Here is an 18,409-nt window from a genome sequence, read left to right as displayed (position 1 = left end):
CTTCAATTGGAGTGCCTAGGATTAATTGGGGAAGGATTAAACTGCCTCTATTCAAGCTGCCGAACCGCGCATTAGAACGTTAAAAGGGTTTGGCTGTGATATAATATCTTGTTTGCTAGTAATATGAATGAAGCCTTCTTTGGCAGCAAGGAAGTATCTGCAAGATATGAAGTTTCGTTGATAACTAACTACATGGAAACTTTCTCCATACTATGTAAGTGAACTATCAGTTTCTGTGCGAGACTCGATAGAGAAAGCATATTATATGGCGTTCGCAGCTGATATTGATACATACTCCGCGCTTCCATGAAAGCACAATTTAAACAACTCCCCGTAGCCAGCAAAGCACTAGTCGAGGAGCGTATCTAGAAGTTCCTTTGATCAACGAAATACCTTAACGCAGAACTCCGCACCATGTCTTATAGATACTCTGCATCCCGTCTGCTACTCTCGTTCCTATCCGGTAAAATATAATGGACTCGTTCCGATTTGTTCAACCAACCCTGCCGTTTTCTGACGCTATTCGGAGCTCCACCTTTTCTTTGTGTACTTTGTTCTTGAGATGTACCTCGAAGTTTGAAGCCGATATATCAGGGCCTGGCGTATATAGCTTGCCAGGGCAGTCGAGGCAGCGGATCCGGGGAAGGAAGTAGAACCGCACATGTGGGGGGATCGGATCACCCGGTTGCGGAAGGGGAACTGGCATGCCCGTGTTGCCGTCTACCGCACTGTATCGCATTACACCTTCGAATCTGTCTTTCGCGTAGGCCGGCTCCTGTTTGAATTTATCCAGCGCAGCGGCGAGCCATTGAGGAGGTGGGGGCTGTTCAGGTAGTGAGTATGAGTGCTGGTTCGCTAAAGGTTTAAGACCATCCTGCGAAGCCGTCGATCCTGACTATAGATCGTAACGGCTTGAGGTGAATCTGAAGATCGAGGAGTTGGGATGTTGGGGTGGGTGAGGAAAATGTCTTACGGGAACTGGGGGAGGAGCCCCGGCTATTGGAGCAGGGGCTTCAACACGGCCGATCTGTCCTGGAGGTACGCCGCCAGGAGGGGGTGCTACCGGGATTGCTGATGTCGACACATTCGGGGTGGAAGGAGGAGGCATGCTATTCGATGCAGAAGCACTATGGGCACGAGCTGGGGGCTGAGATGGGGTCTGTGATCTGCCTGGTGTACCCTGTTTCAACTTAGGGTCGCGTAGTAAGATTTTTCGTAGCCGGTCTTTATTTGATACCCTGAGGGTAATGCGGAAATGTTGAGGTTCTTCGGTATCTTCTCTAGTTAGTTCACGTCCAAACCTCCTCGATGTCCGGGTTTCGTGGTGATGTATCGTTGCTTCAGGGGTTTCGGACCGGCCAAGGTTCGCCATTCGCTGTTGGGCTGCAGTGGCGGCACCTCTCATACCCCTAGTTCTCGCCGTGCCAGCTAGCTGTGAAGCTGCCGGCGAGTCAGGGCCCGAATCGTCACTTTCGTCCGAATCAGAGATATCGCCATCACGTGCGCCTGCTCCTCTCCTCCGGCCTGCACCCGGTGCACCGGCAACCCGTTTATAAAGTCTGCTTTCTTCTACGCTGGTTGCTGCGCCGGGTAAGGTAGATGATACGACAAGCGTGCGGATTGTTCTCTGTCTCTCCTTTAAGTCAGGTAGCGAGGGACCACCTCGTCTATTGATCGATCTCTTCTGTCTTCTCTGTTCTCTAGAGAATACCATCTCGTTCCTTTCCAAGTCTGCTTCGCTGAGCTCGTACATATACGGAGCATATTCTTTGGCTTGTTGCTGCGGCCTGAATACAGAAGGTAGGGGCGAGGGAAGGAAAGCCGCGACTAGATCCGGATCCTCAATTGGTCTACCGTCGAATGGATGTCCAACGCTGTACAAGCTCCGCGTAAACAGTTGGGTTTGTTCTCGGATACAGTGCGCAATGGCGGTGGTAAATTCTCCGGAGAGCGCGAGATCTTTGGCCATGCTCGCAGCAAACTCTTCGGGGGAGTTGAGAGGATTGTTGATCTCCCATTCGAATTGATCTACCAAAGTGTGCTGCCCGATGGTGATGTTCAACTTGACTAATATCCGCATCTCGTCATTCTTCCAAGCTGAATATGGCAGCTCAGGGTCTAAGGCATCTTCGTCGGAGAATACGAAAGGGTAAAAGTCGTTGAGTTGTTCGTGCATCTGTTGGATGACTTGGTCAAAAACTGGCTGTGCTGCAGGCGCCTTCAGTCCCATATCTTCCACCAAATGCGCAGCGAACAATTCGGCGCCGACAATCCTCTCGTGGAGGTTCCACGTAAAGGTGTCGCGCAGCTTAATCTTATCCCAATCCACATCTAATCTGACAGGTACCAACTCTTCGTGCTGTTCGGCCTGTTGCTTCATGTCTTTTCTCTTCCATTTTAAAGGCGGCGCTTGTCGCTTGCCGGGTCGGAGTCTGTTGGCTGGATATATCAATTGCGACGGCTGTCCTGTCTCGGTTCTTCCATTGCCGTAGCCACTATAGCCCTCGCCGAAGAGCCTACTAGGCGTGAACCAGGCTCTATACTCGTTACGCAAAAGTTTGTAGTCGTTGATCATCTTGAACTGGTACTTGTTGTGCTCGTTTTGGCGATCTTTGTCGCTGATCATGGCAGCGGAGTGTATATGATCTCGGGCGATTGCCTGCCCTATCAAGATTTGTTTGAAGGCATCTTTGTCGCGAGCTGACTGGGCGCCAGTGTTTGAATCGTCCGGCGCATCTGATTTATTGTTGGGAGTCGATGTTGATGAATGGTCTGATTTTGACGTTGAAGAAACACCGGCGGCGCTGCTCGTTGGAGCGGGCTCTGCATCTTGTTGAGTGGCCATCACTAACTCGAAGCCTCACATGGAGTGAGGTATCCCGCAAAGTTTTGTCAATGATTGAAGACTTCTCAGTTCACCGTCACCGATCCTTCACCCGTGCTTCCCGTATTATTTCCTGACGATCGTGTTGTGCCTAAGGTTGTAGATCGAATTGGTAATCGTCGCCAGAGTATGAGTCGATTTATGAGTAACGTCGGGCACGAATTAATAAATCAATGGCTGTGCGCGGTGGTAATGGTGTTGTGGTGCTGCGGTCGCGATGGATTCATTTGATGGGCGCTCGACTTCCAACTTTTTGTGTAGGAGCAAGGTAGGTCTCGATCGTGGCTAATGAATAGAAAATCGCAAATGGGAGAAGGCTGGACACGCGACGAACCGCGATCAAATGAGTTAGAGGAACATTGATTTTTGCGTGCGATCCACGCAAAACTAGAAGTACCCTGCTGGATTTGTTAGACTGTTGGACTGACGTCCGTGCGTTTGCAACAGAAGTTATGGTTTACTACCTACTCATTTGATGCGAGATACATAGTATGCAAAATATGTATGTATATACCGGGTATTTGCAGAATTAGGATTCCGTTATCATCGTCCGTACGAAGTACCTGGGTACCCAGCCATGTACATAGTAGCAGCAGCAGAAACAACGCAAACAACGCAACGGCCGGCCACTGCCACACGGACCAGGCGAAGCTGCAGCCCTGAACTGAATTTTAAAGTAAAGAACGTCACCAGCTCATCGATTAATCTGCCAACCAGTGCCTGCCCCTCTCCCGCTCGCACAAAGCCCCGCAGCCCAGACGAAAATACGAAAATACCTTAACATACCTACCTCTGCCAGACCTCACCTACTCCCACTTCTTACTTTACTTCATTACCCTTACCTTAGACGCCAACGCATTTCAATTCCTACACTTATAAGCCAGTGCGATACATCAGGTAGTCAACATGTCTGATGAGAAGGAGATTGGTTCGTCTATCAATTTCTATCCATTTTTTGAGCAAAGCTTCCTGTGAACTACCCCGCTATTGGCTCTGTCCGTTCCTCGACCGAGGTCCTCGAGGTCCCGTCGCTCGACCTCACGAGACTCGAGAAACCCGAAAAGCAGCTAACGTGTTTATCCATTAGACTACTCGCTGGCGAACCCAGACACCCTCACCAAGTATAGGGTTGCCGCTACCATTTCCGAGAAGGTCCTCGCCGCCGTTTCCAAGCTATGTGTCGCCGGCGAGAAGATCGTCTCTATTTGCCAGCAGGGAGACAAGCTCATCGAAGATGAAGTTTCCAAGGTTTATCGCACAACCAAGCTAAAGGGTAAGCAGGGAATTCCGTGCTACCTTTTACACACTCGAATGTTTGCTTATGTTGGACATTGTGCAGGTTTTTCTCACCCCACGACTGTTTCGCCCTCCTCGTACGTGACACCCTACACCCCCTTGACGTCCGACAACGCGGAAGCGAACATCGAGCTTCAGGCTGGTGAGCCCGTCAAGATCCAACTCGGTGCTCAGATCGATGGGTTTGGTTCCATTGTCTGCGATACGATTATCGTTCAACCCAAGGACCAGGCAGAGGATGTCATCACTGGTCGCACCGCCGATTTGCTACTTGCGACGTACTACGCCAACGAGCTTCTCATTAGGCTCATGATGCCTCCTGGACTATTGGCAAGCGGGACCGACGAGGAGAAGGCGAAGGCTGCCGCAGCCAAGCCTCCTACTCAAACCAAGATCACCTCTCTCCTAGACAAGGTCGTCAAGAGTTACGAGTGCAATTTGGTAGAGAGCACAACTTCTTGGCTCTTTGACCGCAACGAGATTGAAGGCAAGAAGAAGATCGTGCTTGCCCCTGCAGAGTCTACCAAGGGAGAGGGATCGCCTGAGATTGGCGAAGTATGGGGTGTAGAGATGGGCGTGAGTCTAGGTTCTGGCAAATGCAAGACAATCGAGCAGCGAGCGACTCTCCTCCGCCGAACGAACAATACCTACATCTTGAAGTCGCAGACTGCGCGTAAAACCCTCTCAACTATCCAAAGCAAATTTGGTCACTTTCCTTTCAGCTTGAGACAGCTTGAAGAGGAAGGTGGTGATACCAAGTATAAAGTTGGAGTGTTTGAGGGCGCCCGTCAAGGCGTGATACGACAGTACGAGCTCGTCGGCGACAAGGATAGCTCTCCCGTAGCGAGACTATTAACTACCCTCGGTATGTATTCAGTATTCCCCTTTGCCCCTTCTCGCTACCCCCTGAAGCTAATGCAAAACAGCTATTACGAAGAACGGCATTTCGAAACTTGGTGCCCCACCTGCACTGGATTTAAGCAAGGTCCAGTCGGATAAGAAGATTACTGACGAGGAGGTCCTGAAAATATTAGAACAGCCTCTGAGCAAAAATAAGGGGAAGAGCAAGAACAAGAAGAAGAAGAAGCCTGCCAAGAAGGCTGCCGGGGGAGATGCCGAAGGCGAAGACGATAGCGACGAGGAGTAGGATCGCCAAGTACTCTCACCACTCCAATGCATTCGAGGCACGCATTCTGCAAGTCTGTATTGCCTTGGTCATAGCTGCCGCAGCATAGGGTCAATGAATGACGTGGGCTCGAGATTCCTACGTTCATCGATCGACACGGCTCACGTGTCTGTATGGCTCAGCATTTTGACGGATGGTTCTTATTGAATGTCATACGAGAGCTAGATGCTGAAAACGCGCAGTGGACCTAGTGAACTGAGGGGGAATGAATTACTTCGATCTCGGCTTCTGTGTTAGTAGTTCCCATAGAGGAAAAAAAAGAAAAAAAAGCAAGAAAAAAGGGTGAACTGAGATGAATGCAGATTTAAACCCCGTAAGCGGAAAGCAAGCGATTCTACAGTGAACGAGTACAGTACTGAGGCTTGACGCACTGGTGCCATGCTGACTTCCCCTGTCTAATGACATTGATAGGCGTTATCAAGATTAGGTTAAGTGAGCATTTGTGAGCATTATTCCCATCAGCATTCACAGTCAGATTTCTAATGATGATGATGACGGTTTGGTGGCGGAATAGGTAAGGATGCAAACTTGTGGATTCGGGATTAAGAGAAAGATATTGGTGCTTCGCGCCTAGATACGTTAGAGTGATGTGTGTGAGTCAGGATCCCAGACTCCTACGTGGCGTGATGATCTTTGAGGCCGCAAATCGCAAAATGGACAGCGGCAGAACGGGAAAGAGGGTAGATGCAGTAGGGAAGGCGGAAAGTGGGGAGGAGCCGGCCGAGTATAGAAACGGAAAGCTCAAGGCTTCCTGAAAATCGGGAAAAGAAGAATATGAGAGAACATGTGATGGGTTGATGATTGATGATTGATGATTGAATCAGGTGGATGACTTTTTATCGTTACTGTTCCCCTTAAGCGCGGTTGACACGACACATAACGAATTCAGGGGGGATGTACATATTTCAGGGGAAGTTAAGGAAAAGGGAAGTGGGATAAATAAAAACTACTAGAGATGCAAATCGTTGATGCAAAAAGACATAATTGAAACTTTAACAGATGCATTATTCTTTTGAGCTAGATTGAGAATTTATTTTATTCAGGGCAAAGAGATGCCTAGAAGAAGGCAGGAGCAGAGGGAATTTGAAAAAAAAAGAAGTAATAAGCGTAGAGCCTGGACCTTTGGTTAGGGGGGGAAGGTACATTTTTCAGTAGCGTGTGTCTTGCCCCTGGTCATGGCGGAAGGCCGTCACCTCCGAATTTTTGGCGCAACTGGAATCTCGCAATACATACCTAGACCCTTAATACCCTCCCTTCGCCCTACCGCGTAGGACAAACACCACCGGCGAAAAAAAGCGCGACGACATAGCCTCGCCGATTTATTACAGCACAGAGAAAAGTATGTCGAAAAGTATCGAACTCGGAAGATTAAATGCTAATTTTTCTGACTAGCCGCACAATTGATTTGATACGGTGTCGCGCGGTGCTGAGAAAGCAGGTGAAAGGCAAAAGGGGTGCCGGGACCCCCCTCCCCTAAAAAAAAATCAGAATCAGAATCAGACGCAGCAAGGAAAAAAGTGTCAAGTGCTCCCGCGTCCTGCACTGCACTCGCCGAAGAAATGTCGTCTTCAAACAACAAGCCCGTCCGATCGCGATTTTCAAGCCCGTTGCATTCGAGTTCGCCTTCCGGCCACAATAGGGGATCGGTGATGGAAGGTCAAAGACATTTCATGCAGAGGTGGCTCGAACCTCCGGTGCAGAACAAAGCGAGTTTTCAAGAGGCAGGATTGATCAGAGGCGGTGTTGTCGAGAATATGGCTCCCCTAGGTACTCTGCCCAAGTCGGCTATGCACAAGAAATCTCCTGTGAATGGTGATGGATTACCGGCTCCTCCACCCGTCAAAACGCGCATCGTGCTGAAGAAGCCGTACGCGACTGCGACGCCGACGCCGCGTGAGAGCGTGCCTCGTATTGGGGAACAATCGCCGGATGAGGTCGAGGCTGAGGTGGATGCGGCGCCATTATCGCCACTATCGCAACCCGTGGCACCTCCTACCGCGATGGATGATGGCGAAGATGAAGATTATGTACCTAAGAAGTCCAAAACACGCACTTCCCAGCATACCACGCCTAGCAACGCACGCCGCCATTCGGCCAGGCGTCGAAGTGCGCGTCCTAGCCCTACACCTGTTGCAGTCACTGCACCAGCCATTTCTACGCCAGCTCAATCTTCACCTGTCCAGGCGGCAGCCCCGTCGCCTCAACCTCAACCTTTACCTCAACCTCTACCACAGCCGCTACTCCCACCCGGCTTTCGTCCACCCGCATCTATGCTTCATCGCGTGCCGGACAAAGAAATGGCAGATAAAGTGATTGAGCGTGCAGTTGACGAGGCACTCGGCCATTACCGTTACCCCACAGCATGGGCACTTCGTCTACTTTATGATGAAAACTCAGGTGATCCGCAATTTGTTTCTATGATGGAGGATGTCTATCATCAACGCGCAGATGTGGACACTATCATGGAATTCAAAAGACTCATTGCCGCCAAGAAGAAGGACGGTAAAAAGGACAACAAAGGTTGTTATTATTTTGTGCCGCCTTCGACCGGTAGCCGCTTCACTCCTCACAAACCCAAGCCTGCACCCTACGGCGACCTGATCAAAATGGACTTCAACCATTTTCCCGAGGAGACTCCCAAGGGACATGTCAGCAAGAAGGTCAAACTCGACGAGGATGCTATTATTAATGCAACCGATGCAAGCACCGCCAGTCCTTCCAAGGTAAATGGAGTCAGCAGCCATAAAAGTGCCACAAACAACAACAAGTCACCGCACAAGTCGCCGCACAAATCACCATCTAAGGGAAGAAAAACGCGCTCGGGATCAGTTAGCAGCTCTTCGTCTCTATCATCAGTTCCCGATGATGTGCCCGATGACTACGAGGGTTTCATGGATCTAGTGGATGACGACCTGAGTGTCGCGCGTCCCATAGCTGCCGCAGCCGAAGCGAATAATGCGCAAATCCCGGCAGACTCAATCCAGCCAATCAGCGACCAACAGAGGAAACCCGCCGCGAAAAAGAAGAATGGCGCATCACCCAAGAACACTCCCTCCCACACTACCCGTCAACACCCTTCATCCCGTGATTCAAGCATGCCCGCTACTGTTATCACCAACGGCCTCTCTCATCACGACACCACCCCCAAACGTCAACAAACGCCCGCTATCAAGTTTACCAGCAAATTTGGTGTCGCCGACCTTTCGGAGCCGCTCGTCCAGAAAAAGCTGGACAACAAGCTTGAGACCAGGAGTGCTACGGATGAGATCGTCGAGGATAGTTTCATTCGAGAACCTCTCCCAGACGAAAGCCTACCCTTCGAGCTGGCTGTGCCACCACCTCCTACTACTGAGCAATATCGCTCATCTCGGACGCCAGCTTTGAGTTCACGAGCTGCGAGAGCGGCCAAGCGCCACCATGATGAGATGGACGATTCCATCTCCCCGACTACCCAGTCATTCCGGGCCGCTGATCTGGATGCGTCTTCTGCACGCAACTCGCGTGCTGCGACGCCGGCGTCCAACTTGCGCTCGAGCAAGAAACCTCGAGCTGGTCTACGCGTAAAGAACTCGTGAGTTTCTACTCTCTCTCAATTTCCCCATCATCCTTCTATCGTTTGCCGTGCCGTGCTGTGTTGTGGTTATTTTTCCTCGCAGCGTGGTCCGACCGAAACGCTGTGCTGTCACAAAGCAAGGCCCAGCCAAGTGGCGATGTGGCACCACATGATCTCACGTTGGGCCAAAACCAACTTCAGCACGGACACTCTCACTCTTACCAGCTAGATATGTATACATGATTACTGCAAGGGAATATTCACTAACGAGAGCGCGTTCTTCATGACAGACCGATGAAGAAGAAGGGCACTTCTGCGGGTATTCCTCGTAGCGCCGTTGATCGACCAAGCCCTGTGGGCTTTGGACCTCCTCATCATCAGGTAAGCGAAAAAAAAGTCCGTTCAATTATTCCCATCCCCCTAGAAGGAAATCGTATTCCTCATCTACGACATGTGTCGCGATGTGTTCTTGTGCGGATTTTCTGCCGCCATGGGCCGAGGGAGGCTTAGTTAGCCCTAATGCCTCAAACGCGGGATTCAGGTGGTGGCGATTGGATCCTTCTTGTCCTTGTTCCCGCTTGGGCCGAAACTCTACTACATCCGCTATCTGCGATGATTTTCTATTCTCATGCTGACGACATCTATTAGGACGATAACGACGACTCCTGCTATACGTGCGGGGGTAATGGTGAGCTCGTCTGTTGTGACGGATGCAATTATTCTTTCCATTTTCTATGCATCGACCCTCCTATGGACGAGGGCCACATGCCTGATGAATGGTATTGCAACGAGTGCAAGCACTCATGTTCTCCGCCCTTTAGTGGCGAGTATTCGGGCCCATTCCGATCTCTTCTCAGCCTTCTCGACAGAAAGAACACGAGAGCTTTCCGTCTTCCCGAAGATGTTCGAGAACTTTTTGAAGACGTGCGAACAGGACCGGAGGGCGAATACGAAGAGACCACGATCCCTAAGCCTAAGTGAGTACAGATTACCGTAACCTCTTCTATTACTATCTAGTTAACAGATGTCTTTTTTTAGGGCGAGCAAGAAGGGCGCTGAGGAAGCCTTCGACTTTTTCAAGGTCAAGAATGCAGACGGCCCGGTGTTGTGTTTCCATTGCCACAAGGCAACTTCAGACAATCGCCCCATGGTCCCCTGTTCGGTATGCGGCCTCAACTGGCATCTCGAATGTCTAGATCCGCCCCTAGCTGTTCCACCCGTTCCTCGAACCTGGCGATGCCCTTGCCATGCCGAGGACATGTTGGCTGAGCTTCCAGAAAGACTGGCCCCGGCGCATCGTCATCGCAAGATCAAGAATGCCCCAATCATCGAGCATAGCTACAGCAGAGGAATGGCCAATGATGGCTACATCGAGATCGAGAACGATGACGATAGTGAGGATGAAGCGCACGCTTGGCGAAAGCACAAGGGCTTTGGTCGTGTCCATCGATTGTCCGCGAAGGGCATCAAGCTGGACTTCATCTCTCGGTAAGATTGCCTCGCCAAACAATAGAGTTCCCAAGATACTAATCTCATAATAGCGTACGAGAAAGCCGCAAGCGCAAATTCACCCCGGTTAGCACAGTCAGCCCTGCTCCCGCGATGCAGCCCAAGGTCCGATCTCTCGAAGAGCAACAAGCAGCCTTGAATCTCGCTCAGCTAGCTAGAAGTGATGGCATCAGTTTACTACAGCGAGCCATGATTGTACGTAAATTCACAGGTCTTGTATAAAGATTTTGCGACTAACAATATGAACAGTCACAAGCTAGTCCCGATATCCTCTCTCTAATGGCAAGCGGAGATGCTAAGCGCATTGCCTCTGGCAGCCTTTCTTCAGTCGATACCGTCTCTCTTGAAGCGATGCTCGCACAAGCCGAATCCTTACAGCAAGGGATCCGTCAGCTCTTGGACAGCAGAAGCAAACCAACTGTCGAGAGTGCGGCGGACGACGCAGCACCTAAAGCGGCGAAGAAAGAAGCTTCTCTATCATCCGATAGCCCTAAGAACCACGATATGGCTACGCCCAAAGACGGCAAGCGATGTGCTGCTGCCAAAGATGTCGCCAGTAGCCTTGATACTAAGGGACATAAGCCCACCAAGGACGAGTCTGCAATGCAGATCGACTAAGAAACCTTCATCCCTTCATACGAGCTTAGCGCATGTACCGCTGCCCTTGCCGGTGTCTCCTACTTTATTCGGACTCGGCTGTGGTGGAGCTTGGTCTGTTCTAGATGCAGATCCATGGTTTCAAATTCTACAAGACGAGCATCGTGGAAATTACACTGTCACATCGACAGTTTTGACTACTATTAATTTTTCCTATTCCATTTGCGACATTACTACGAGTCGCCACCGCCATTTTTCGATCACGAGACTCCAGGACTGCCAATTTCCTTAATAGACACTGGAAATTTGCCAATTTACAAGAGTCGTTTCACTAACAACTCGAAGTTGTCGACATATTCAAGTCTCCTATGAATTTAGTCAACTAAGGCGATTCCTTGTTAGGTTTGATCACAGGTCACAGTGCATCACGTCTATTCAGCCCTTTTTCAGGTACAGGAATGGAAAGGTTCTTGCATCTCGGCCTGCTGTATTAATACTCTCGGTGGGGAGAAGCATACGGACACGCAGTCAGGCGAGATCAGGAAGGGGCATTAGTGCTAGGACAGACAGGTCATGGTCTTTCAGATCGCAGGATTCACTTTTCAACACCAATTCCGTTCTCGATGTTCATATTTGCAATGGCCTACCTACATACATCTGGTCTTCTTTCAATACGTCCTCGAAGCTGGCAGAAAACTTACAGCCTCGAGGAAGGGGAGTTCATGGCGTATGTTTTACAAGGCCCATCTTCGTCTCCGTTTCGTTTCTTTTCTCTTATTTTTTTCCCTCAATTTGCATCTTCCCTTTTACCATTCCCGTGCCTCTGTCTGTCGACAGCGCACCACGACAAGCATCAGGACCAAGCAAAGCAGTGGCAGAGGAGGAAGAAGAAAGGTTGACGAAGAGAAGAAACCAAAAACCATCCGAGTTCTGGTTCTCTCTCACACGGCGGAATTTGCAGAATTTTGGGCGGATCGGCGTTTTATGCGAGGGGAATGGGTGAGAGAAGAAAAAAACTGGATCGCTTTAGAGCTACGCTTAACCTTTACCTACTACTACTTACTATAGTCGCACGCAAAGCCTGTCGTATACTAGCAGTAGGAAAAACGCAGATTTTTTTCCCACCCCCAATTTACCATGCATACATAGGTACATAAGTGCCTTTCGCTAGTAGTGAATTGTTGCCTTTTTTTTATTTTATTTTTTTTATCGTAGTTTCGTGGCGAGGGCTAAAGGGGTCAGGAAAGGTAAGCTAAGCGGTAGTATATACATGATGTGCAGAGTTAACCAGCCACGCCCCCAAGTTCCCTCGGCCCCCGCCCACTTCTACTCCCAGGTGTGCGCTCCGGGGCGGCTAGAGCAGCTAGGTATGTACATACATACCTACCTACCTACATACGATATCTACCTGGGGTTGCTATACGTCCTCCAGCTGACGTGGCTGCCGTGTAGTGGGTACCGCATCTAGCGACCGCATCTTGTTTCGGGTAAGGGGGGGTGATCCCGGGAACGCGGTTGGGTAGCCTTATTTTCCGCTTCCTTCGAACTTTTTTTTCGTGTATGGTACGGCCAGCCCGGCTATGTGTATACTTAGGTAGTTAGCTAGGCTGCTAGGTAGGTTGGATATGTATGTGTATGTATCCGGGGGCTGGGACGAAAGGGGGTCGGTGTAGATCCCGCGATGAAGAGCTGGCCAGGTGTCTGGTATAGTAGGCATGGTATGTTATATCCATACGTATTTATATCGAAGAAGGTGGTTTTCTTGTTCGAGTCACATAGATGTATTCGTAGATAGACGAGCATTAGTATGTTGTTTAGGTAGCAAGGCAGATCAGATCATGTGTACCACAAGTAGGAAGTTGGTGCAACGGCCTACGTTAAGTAGCCGTACATAAGTCGAGTAACGAAGCATCCCAAAAAGTAATGTAGTTCGGGCTGAGAGTTTAATCATGCGAGTATATAATACTAAACGTAGTTCTCTTTGCAATGCCCTCTTTTGACTACCTACCCTTCTTCAAACCCCTCTCACGAACTCTCGAGGAGGGGAGTTAACTTTTGCCGACAATGTCGAACGGAGAAACCCCACCGAGCCAGGTTTATCTTCCACCAGGTGCCTATAATGATGTAATGTCTACTTAACCATAGAGGAGATTGTATGGCTTTCATCAGGGAAGAGAAAAAAAGCAACAGCAGATAGGACGAGGGATTTAGCGATCTGACGAGGCTTATCCTACAGTACTGTCGGTATTCGCAGGGCTACACCGAACCGCAGATATGATGCGGAAATATACTAGGATCGACGTTTTACGCCGAGTCATGCTGCAGAAGCGGTGACAATTTGCGACTACGAGGTTGGAGAAGGAAAAAAACAGCGTCTCACCGCCATTCAAAACTCGGGTATCACAAAAAGCAAGCACACGAGATGGAAACAGCTAGTAGGCTAGGTGGTAAACTCATTCGTCTCTTAACATATTTTTCCTATCCATTTACTTCACTAATGATGTGGTTCCTTCAACTCTGAAATTCGTAGGCGTACGAATCCCCTCCCTTGCTTGCGATGGGGCTGTCACGAGAGCCAAGTTGAAAAAAAACCAGTACAAGCAAGTCTTTGATAGCAATAGAGCGTTCTGCAATAGAAAATTCGAGTTCCCCGCAGGCATCGTTTGTCCTGTCCCATACCTGCTTCGTCAACCATACTTTGCTTTTCTCTATATCTTCTGGAAACTGCGTCGAAGCTAGAAGAAATCGGGTAAACCTCAGTTCGTCCACGTGGAGCCCTGACTTTGTACACATAACAAACATGGCGGAGCAGCCCTCCACCACGGATGCTTCCTCCAAGTGAAAATAAAAGGTATCCGTGAGGTAAAGCTGGCCGGTCTCTCATTCATCATCTGCTGCTGCGGAATCACGATTGGAGATAGGCCACGTCTAAGAATCGTGTAAAGGGGGGTACAGTATAATGAGAGTAACTGTACGGAGATCCAAGTACTGCCAGGGTGGTTTCCAGCCCTCCACGGCGTACCAGGCTGGGTCTCGGCGGATCGACCACAACTGCTTTTGCCACACAAACTTGTAAATATAAATCAAATATGATAAGCCAACCAACTCCCATATCGGTACAGCCATGCAATTCGGGAAAGTAGATGCACGAGGATGTAGATAAGCATCTAATCTCATGCGAAACAGTTAAGATGACTTATCAGATCATCTCTGAAGTCATTGGTCAGCATCATCGGAATTCATGGTCGAGGCGACCTCTTCCTTTGAGGGGGTTGACCTACGCGTCCGCGCCTGGCGTTGACCGGTTGCTCCTGCATGTAAGGCATGGCATTACCATACCCGTAACCTCCCATATTCACTCCCATGTTGAAACCAGGAGGCGCATAACCGGTGGGAGCCCCAGGCGGTTGAATGGGGCTGCCATTTGCCGCGTTCTGGCCGCGATATTGGTCCATTGAAGGGCTACCGTTGTTGTAGCCTCCGAAGCCCGCTTGCATGGGTGGGAAATAATTGTTCATCGGCGGAGTTCCACGTGGGAGCATGTTCTGCTGGTACTGCATTTGCTGGAGGTTTACCGGTGCCATCGATCCGCTGCTTGCATTATACATCGGACCCTGGGGTCCGTATGAAGGGAATGCAGACATGCCGGGTTCCACGCTCTCGCTTCTAGGACCGGGGAAGCCACCCATATCAAAATTCGAGGCCGCACTAGCAGGATTCAGCGGGTTTAAGTATTGGTTGCCGTACTGAGAGTTCTGTTGCACGGCGTTGGCATTCGATTGAGCCTGGCGAGAAGAGGGTCGTTGTCGTTCGGTCGATGCGTTATTACCTACGGAATGATCGCGGGATCCACCCCCTCCACCACCGCTTCGAGTAGATAGACCAACCTCGTCCATTAGACGCTTATAGCCTTGGTTAGGTTGCGCCTTAATGCGCACGAGGACACTTTTTACATTCTCTACCACCTGACCCCTGATGCTCTCGTCAAAGAAGGGAGTCGTGAGGACCTTGAAGATCAGCGTAGCACCACAGGAGTGATCGCTTAAGATAGCCTCCAAGATCTGATCTTTAGGAGTAAAGAATAATGCCTTAAGAATTGTGTCTCTCGCCTCTGGCTCGGCCTTCTGGTTAATAACCTTCAGGACAGTAAGATAGGCAACTTTATGTGTGCAGAGGTGGACGAGATAGGGGACAAGCTGAGGAGCCAGAACGCTACGTCGCTGAGGGAATGTGCACGTGTCTAAGAACCAAGTCAACAGAAGGGCGCCGTTCGCATTGGTAGCCAGCTGAACGCTGTGAAGAGCGATGGCAGCAGCGAGCATCCTCTGTTGGTCTTTAGTGGCGTGGTGGCTTTCAAGACAAGCGCGCATTGCTCGGGCACCGTATCGACCTTGACCGACTTCCCACATCTTGCCAAGCATGGTCTCGAAGATGAAGTCGTTGAATGGTGCACCAAACTTGAGACACCCTTGCAAAACATAGTTGCCATACTGGTCCAGGAACAACGGGATAGTATATGCCCTCAGATGCTGAACAATCAGAGTCATCTGGTGAGGCGTCTTGCAAACATCAATGATCTTTTGAGCTGCCCATGTTCCATTCTTGTGGACACCGATTTCAGCCATATGAGGAGCGATTTTGGCCAACATGAGATCCCGGATATTGTCCGAGCAGTGCTCGAACAGCTTCTGGACAACGGTGTTGCCAAGGTAGTCCGAAGACAACTCCGCAATTTCAGAAAGCATCTCGGTTGCAATGTGCTCGATTTCGCCTTGAGACAAACTTTGGTTATCAATGCGCTTCCGGATATCTCTCAATTTGGGCGCATCATGAACCCTAGTATGCGTAGGCTCGCGAATCGGAGGAATCTCATCGACAAAAGCGTTGTACTGTATAGCCTGCTGGAGGTTGTGGGAAATACGGTAGGTATCGTCGTCAGTTGCGCCGAAGGACTTAACAATTTGAAGGATATCTCCAGTCATGTCACGTAGAGGTGGAATCACCGGCGCCGCGTTGGTCGTGTTTGCGGATGCTGCGTTATCTCCCGCAGGACCGGCAGTGCCAGGAGTAGTACCATCTTGACTCTTCGCGAACGGATCGGGGCTGGGACTTGGGAACACTCCATCATGACCAGGTGTATTCGAGGCAGAAGGTGGCTTGGCGAAATTAATCCGAATGGGACCAGCTCCAGGGAAGATCTCCTTACCATTCATGCTCGCCTTCGCCGAGATAGCACTGTCAACCCTCTCGAAATTTACGAAACCGCAATTCTTGTGAGTCAACACTCTTGCCGATAGAATAGGACCGTACGACTTGAACATCTCGGTCAAGGTTGACGTAGTGGTTGATGTTGGAATACTACCCAGCCACAGAGCACTCGTGGGACCTTCGAGACCGGCCTCTTCCGCCGTTAACAGACCATTGTTCCGACTGTTCGACCTGCCTAGATTCATTCCGGCCACGGCCGCGGGAAGGTCGTCAAATTCCTTCTCCTCTGGCAATCGAATCTCAGCAGCTGTGATTGAGCTATCAAGACGAGAGGGAGTAGGGTAGTAATTCCGCATCAACCTTGAACCTGCTCCTTGCAGCTCCAAAACCCCAGCCGTTCGCGCACGTGGTCGAGTGACTGATGCTTGGGAAGCAAACGCCTGCAGCCCCTGAACAGCTAAGTTATGACTGTGGATAGCAGCGTTAGTAGCAGCTAGCTGGTCCTGAAGATGTGCAGCATATTGGCTCTCGAGGGCCAGACTGTCCTCGTCATAATCATCCTCCTCATCTGCATACTTGTCCTTGTTGTTGACAGAATAAGATCGGAATCGGTTAGCTTGTTTAGTGAAGTCAGCAAGACCAGGCAAGTAAGGCGTAGCTAACTGAGCACGAGCCGGCTGCGGAGTCTCGGCCAGACCTAGATAGTCGAGAGTTCTCATATGAACATCGTTGTCTCCAGGTCCCTCCTTCGAGAACGCAGACTGGGCCGGCGAGCTTGGTCCATTTGACCCAATGCTTGCTATGCTTGCAAGAGTATTGCCCCTCTCACGGCCAGTCGGGTTCCATGTACTAAATACCGAAGGGCCGAACGGCGAGCTACTCCCAGGCCCGTGGGAGAAAGGACTGCGCTGTGGCATAGAACCAGCTCGGAGCCTTGATAATAAATTCGAAGATCGAGCTGAGTCTGGCGGATCCAGACCCGGAGACGGTGACTTAAACGGGCTCTGGGACGGCGTGGGCCGGGTCGATTGGGAAGAAATCGAGGGGAGATTAAGGAGACCATTTCCTATACCACCAGCGGGGAATCGGGACGGGACAGTGCCTGCTCGCGCACGCCGAGTCGAGGGCAAGCTGTCCGGGGTAGGCAATTGGGCGAAGTCGGGAAATCCATCGGTTGGGGACTCGGGTATGTTCTCTCGCAGAGGGGTCGAGTTTCCACTGGTCGGCGGGCCACCCCAGGGGTTACCAGACAATCCAGGAACACCTTCTTGAGCTTGAATTTCTCTTGCTCTAGATTCCAACAGTTTAGTTAGATATGTCCCAAATAACAGAAATGTTTTGAGTGAAGCCAGAATTAGAACTTCTTACCTCTTGGAGAAGAGCCTACTTGAACCAGCAGTCTCGTGCGAAGGAGAACCAGCCCCGGAACGCGTGGTACCTGCCATCTTGCCAGGCGGGTTCAAGACACCAGACATGCCGAAGGGAGATCTAACGGAAGATGCGCCGGGCGAGTCAACCGGAGGTAGGTTGGCGGTTGGTGAAGTAGAACGACCGTTGGCTGATTTAGGGGGGTAGCCAATAGTCAGATGTTCGGATCTAGCAGTTGACATTATCGATTATTCATCCGACCCTCATCAGGAGAAGCAATAGTAAATGCTCTCCACGGATGATAGTTATGGGCAGTTTTACTTCGTATAGTAGTAAATAGTTAACGAAGCCGAAAGAATTCGGAATGACGCGATGTCACAATGTCAAGTCGGATGGGCGACTTTTCTGTACTTCTCGTCCTATACTAGGTAGTAATTTTAACGGCCAAAGCGACGGGGTTTAACCAGCCACACCAGCGATCGCTAGACGTGCTTGGTAGATTAAAGAGTCGCACACGAGGCCGTAGGAGAAAGGTATCCTAAAGGAATGTGTGGAAGTGTCGAAGGTAGTAATCCCACAAGTTGCTGTCTGTTTCTATCGCGGCTCCTTTGGGTTATTACAATGAGGCAAGCGACCGGGCTGCGAGCGAGGCCGAAGCGGTGTCGGTTGGATAGAATATTGAAATAAAGGGTAGAATGTAGAAAAATACAAGGAATGTCGTAGACGAATTATTCCAAGGACGATGTCCGAGTCGAATTGAGACTGCGATAGTGATTCTGACGAAGGACAATTTTTTTCGATTAGCCTT

General features: G+C 50.2%; 4 protein-coding genes across 4 annotated transcripts; 2 read left to right on the top strand and 2 right to left on the bottom strand.

Moving 5' to 3' along the window:
* Window positions 1-44: 44 nt before the first annotated feature.
* F4807DRAFT_416196 (SNF5-domain-containing protein) lies at window positions 45-3,300 on the bottom strand. Its single transcript, XM_047997111.1, has 2 exons — window positions 974-3,300; window positions 45-823 (listed from the first exon to the last, which is right to left on the bottom strand). Exons 1-2 carry the CDS (start codon window positions 2,843-2,845, stop codon window positions 494-496), a joined length of 2,202 nt encoding a protein of 733 aa, XP_047856972.1. The 5' UTR covers window positions 2,846-3,300; the 3' UTR covers window positions 45-493.
* Window positions 3,301-3,506: 206 nt separating this feature from the next.
* F4807DRAFT_371816 (Creatinase/aminopeptidase) lies at window positions 3,507-5,520 on the top strand. The gene is made up of 4 exons (XM_047995686.1): window positions 3,507-3,812; window positions 3,972-4,157; window positions 4,224-5,045; window positions 5,107-5,520. Exons 1-4 carry the CDS (start codon window positions 3,791-3,793, stop codon window positions 5,325-5,327), a joined length of 1,251 nt encoding a protein of 416 aa, XP_047856971.1. The 5' UTR covers window positions 3,507-3,790; the 3' UTR covers window positions 5,328-5,520.
* Window positions 5,521-6,791: 1,271 nt separating this feature from the next.
* F4807DRAFT_371795 (uncharacterized protein) lies at window positions 6,792-11,322 on the top strand. Its single transcript, XM_047995685.1, has 6 exons — window positions 6,792-8,937; window positions 9,210-9,300; window positions 9,568-9,896; window positions 9,958-10,407; window positions 10,461-10,623; window positions 10,678-11,322. The coding sequence occupies exons 1-6, from the start codon at window positions 6,926-6,928 to the stop codon at window positions 11,044-11,046; spliced, it is 3,414 nt and encodes a 1,137-aa protein (XP_047856970.1). The 5' UTR covers window positions 6,792-6,925; the 3' UTR covers window positions 11,047-11,322.
* A 2,764-nt stretch (window positions 11,323-14,086) lies between these two features.
* F4807DRAFT_371776 (uncharacterized protein) lies at window positions 14,087-18,197 on the bottom strand. The gene is made up of 2 exons (XM_047995684.1): window positions 17,602-18,197; window positions 14,087-17,523 (listed from the first exon to the last, which is right to left on the bottom strand). The coding sequence occupies exons 1-2, from the start codon at window positions 17,841-17,843 to the stop codon at window positions 14,265-14,267; spliced, it is 3,501 nt and encodes a 1,166-aa protein (XP_047856969.1). The 5' UTR covers window positions 17,844-18,197; the 3' UTR covers window positions 14,087-14,264.
* Between the last annotated feature and the right edge of the window lie 212 nt (window positions 18,198-18,409).

This window comes from Annulohypoxylon truncatum (genome assembly GCF_022578515.1).
Source record: "Annulohypoxylon truncatum strain CBS 140777 unplaced genomic scaffold F4807scaffold_7, whole genome shotgun sequence".
Lineage (NCBI taxonomy): Eukaryota > Fungi > Ascomycota > Sordariomycetes > Xylariales > Hypoxylaceae > Annulohypoxylon > Annulohypoxylon truncatum.
The sequence above is the reverse complement of the archived record's forward strand: the minus strand, read 5'-3'. Positions and strand labels throughout refer to the sequence as shown.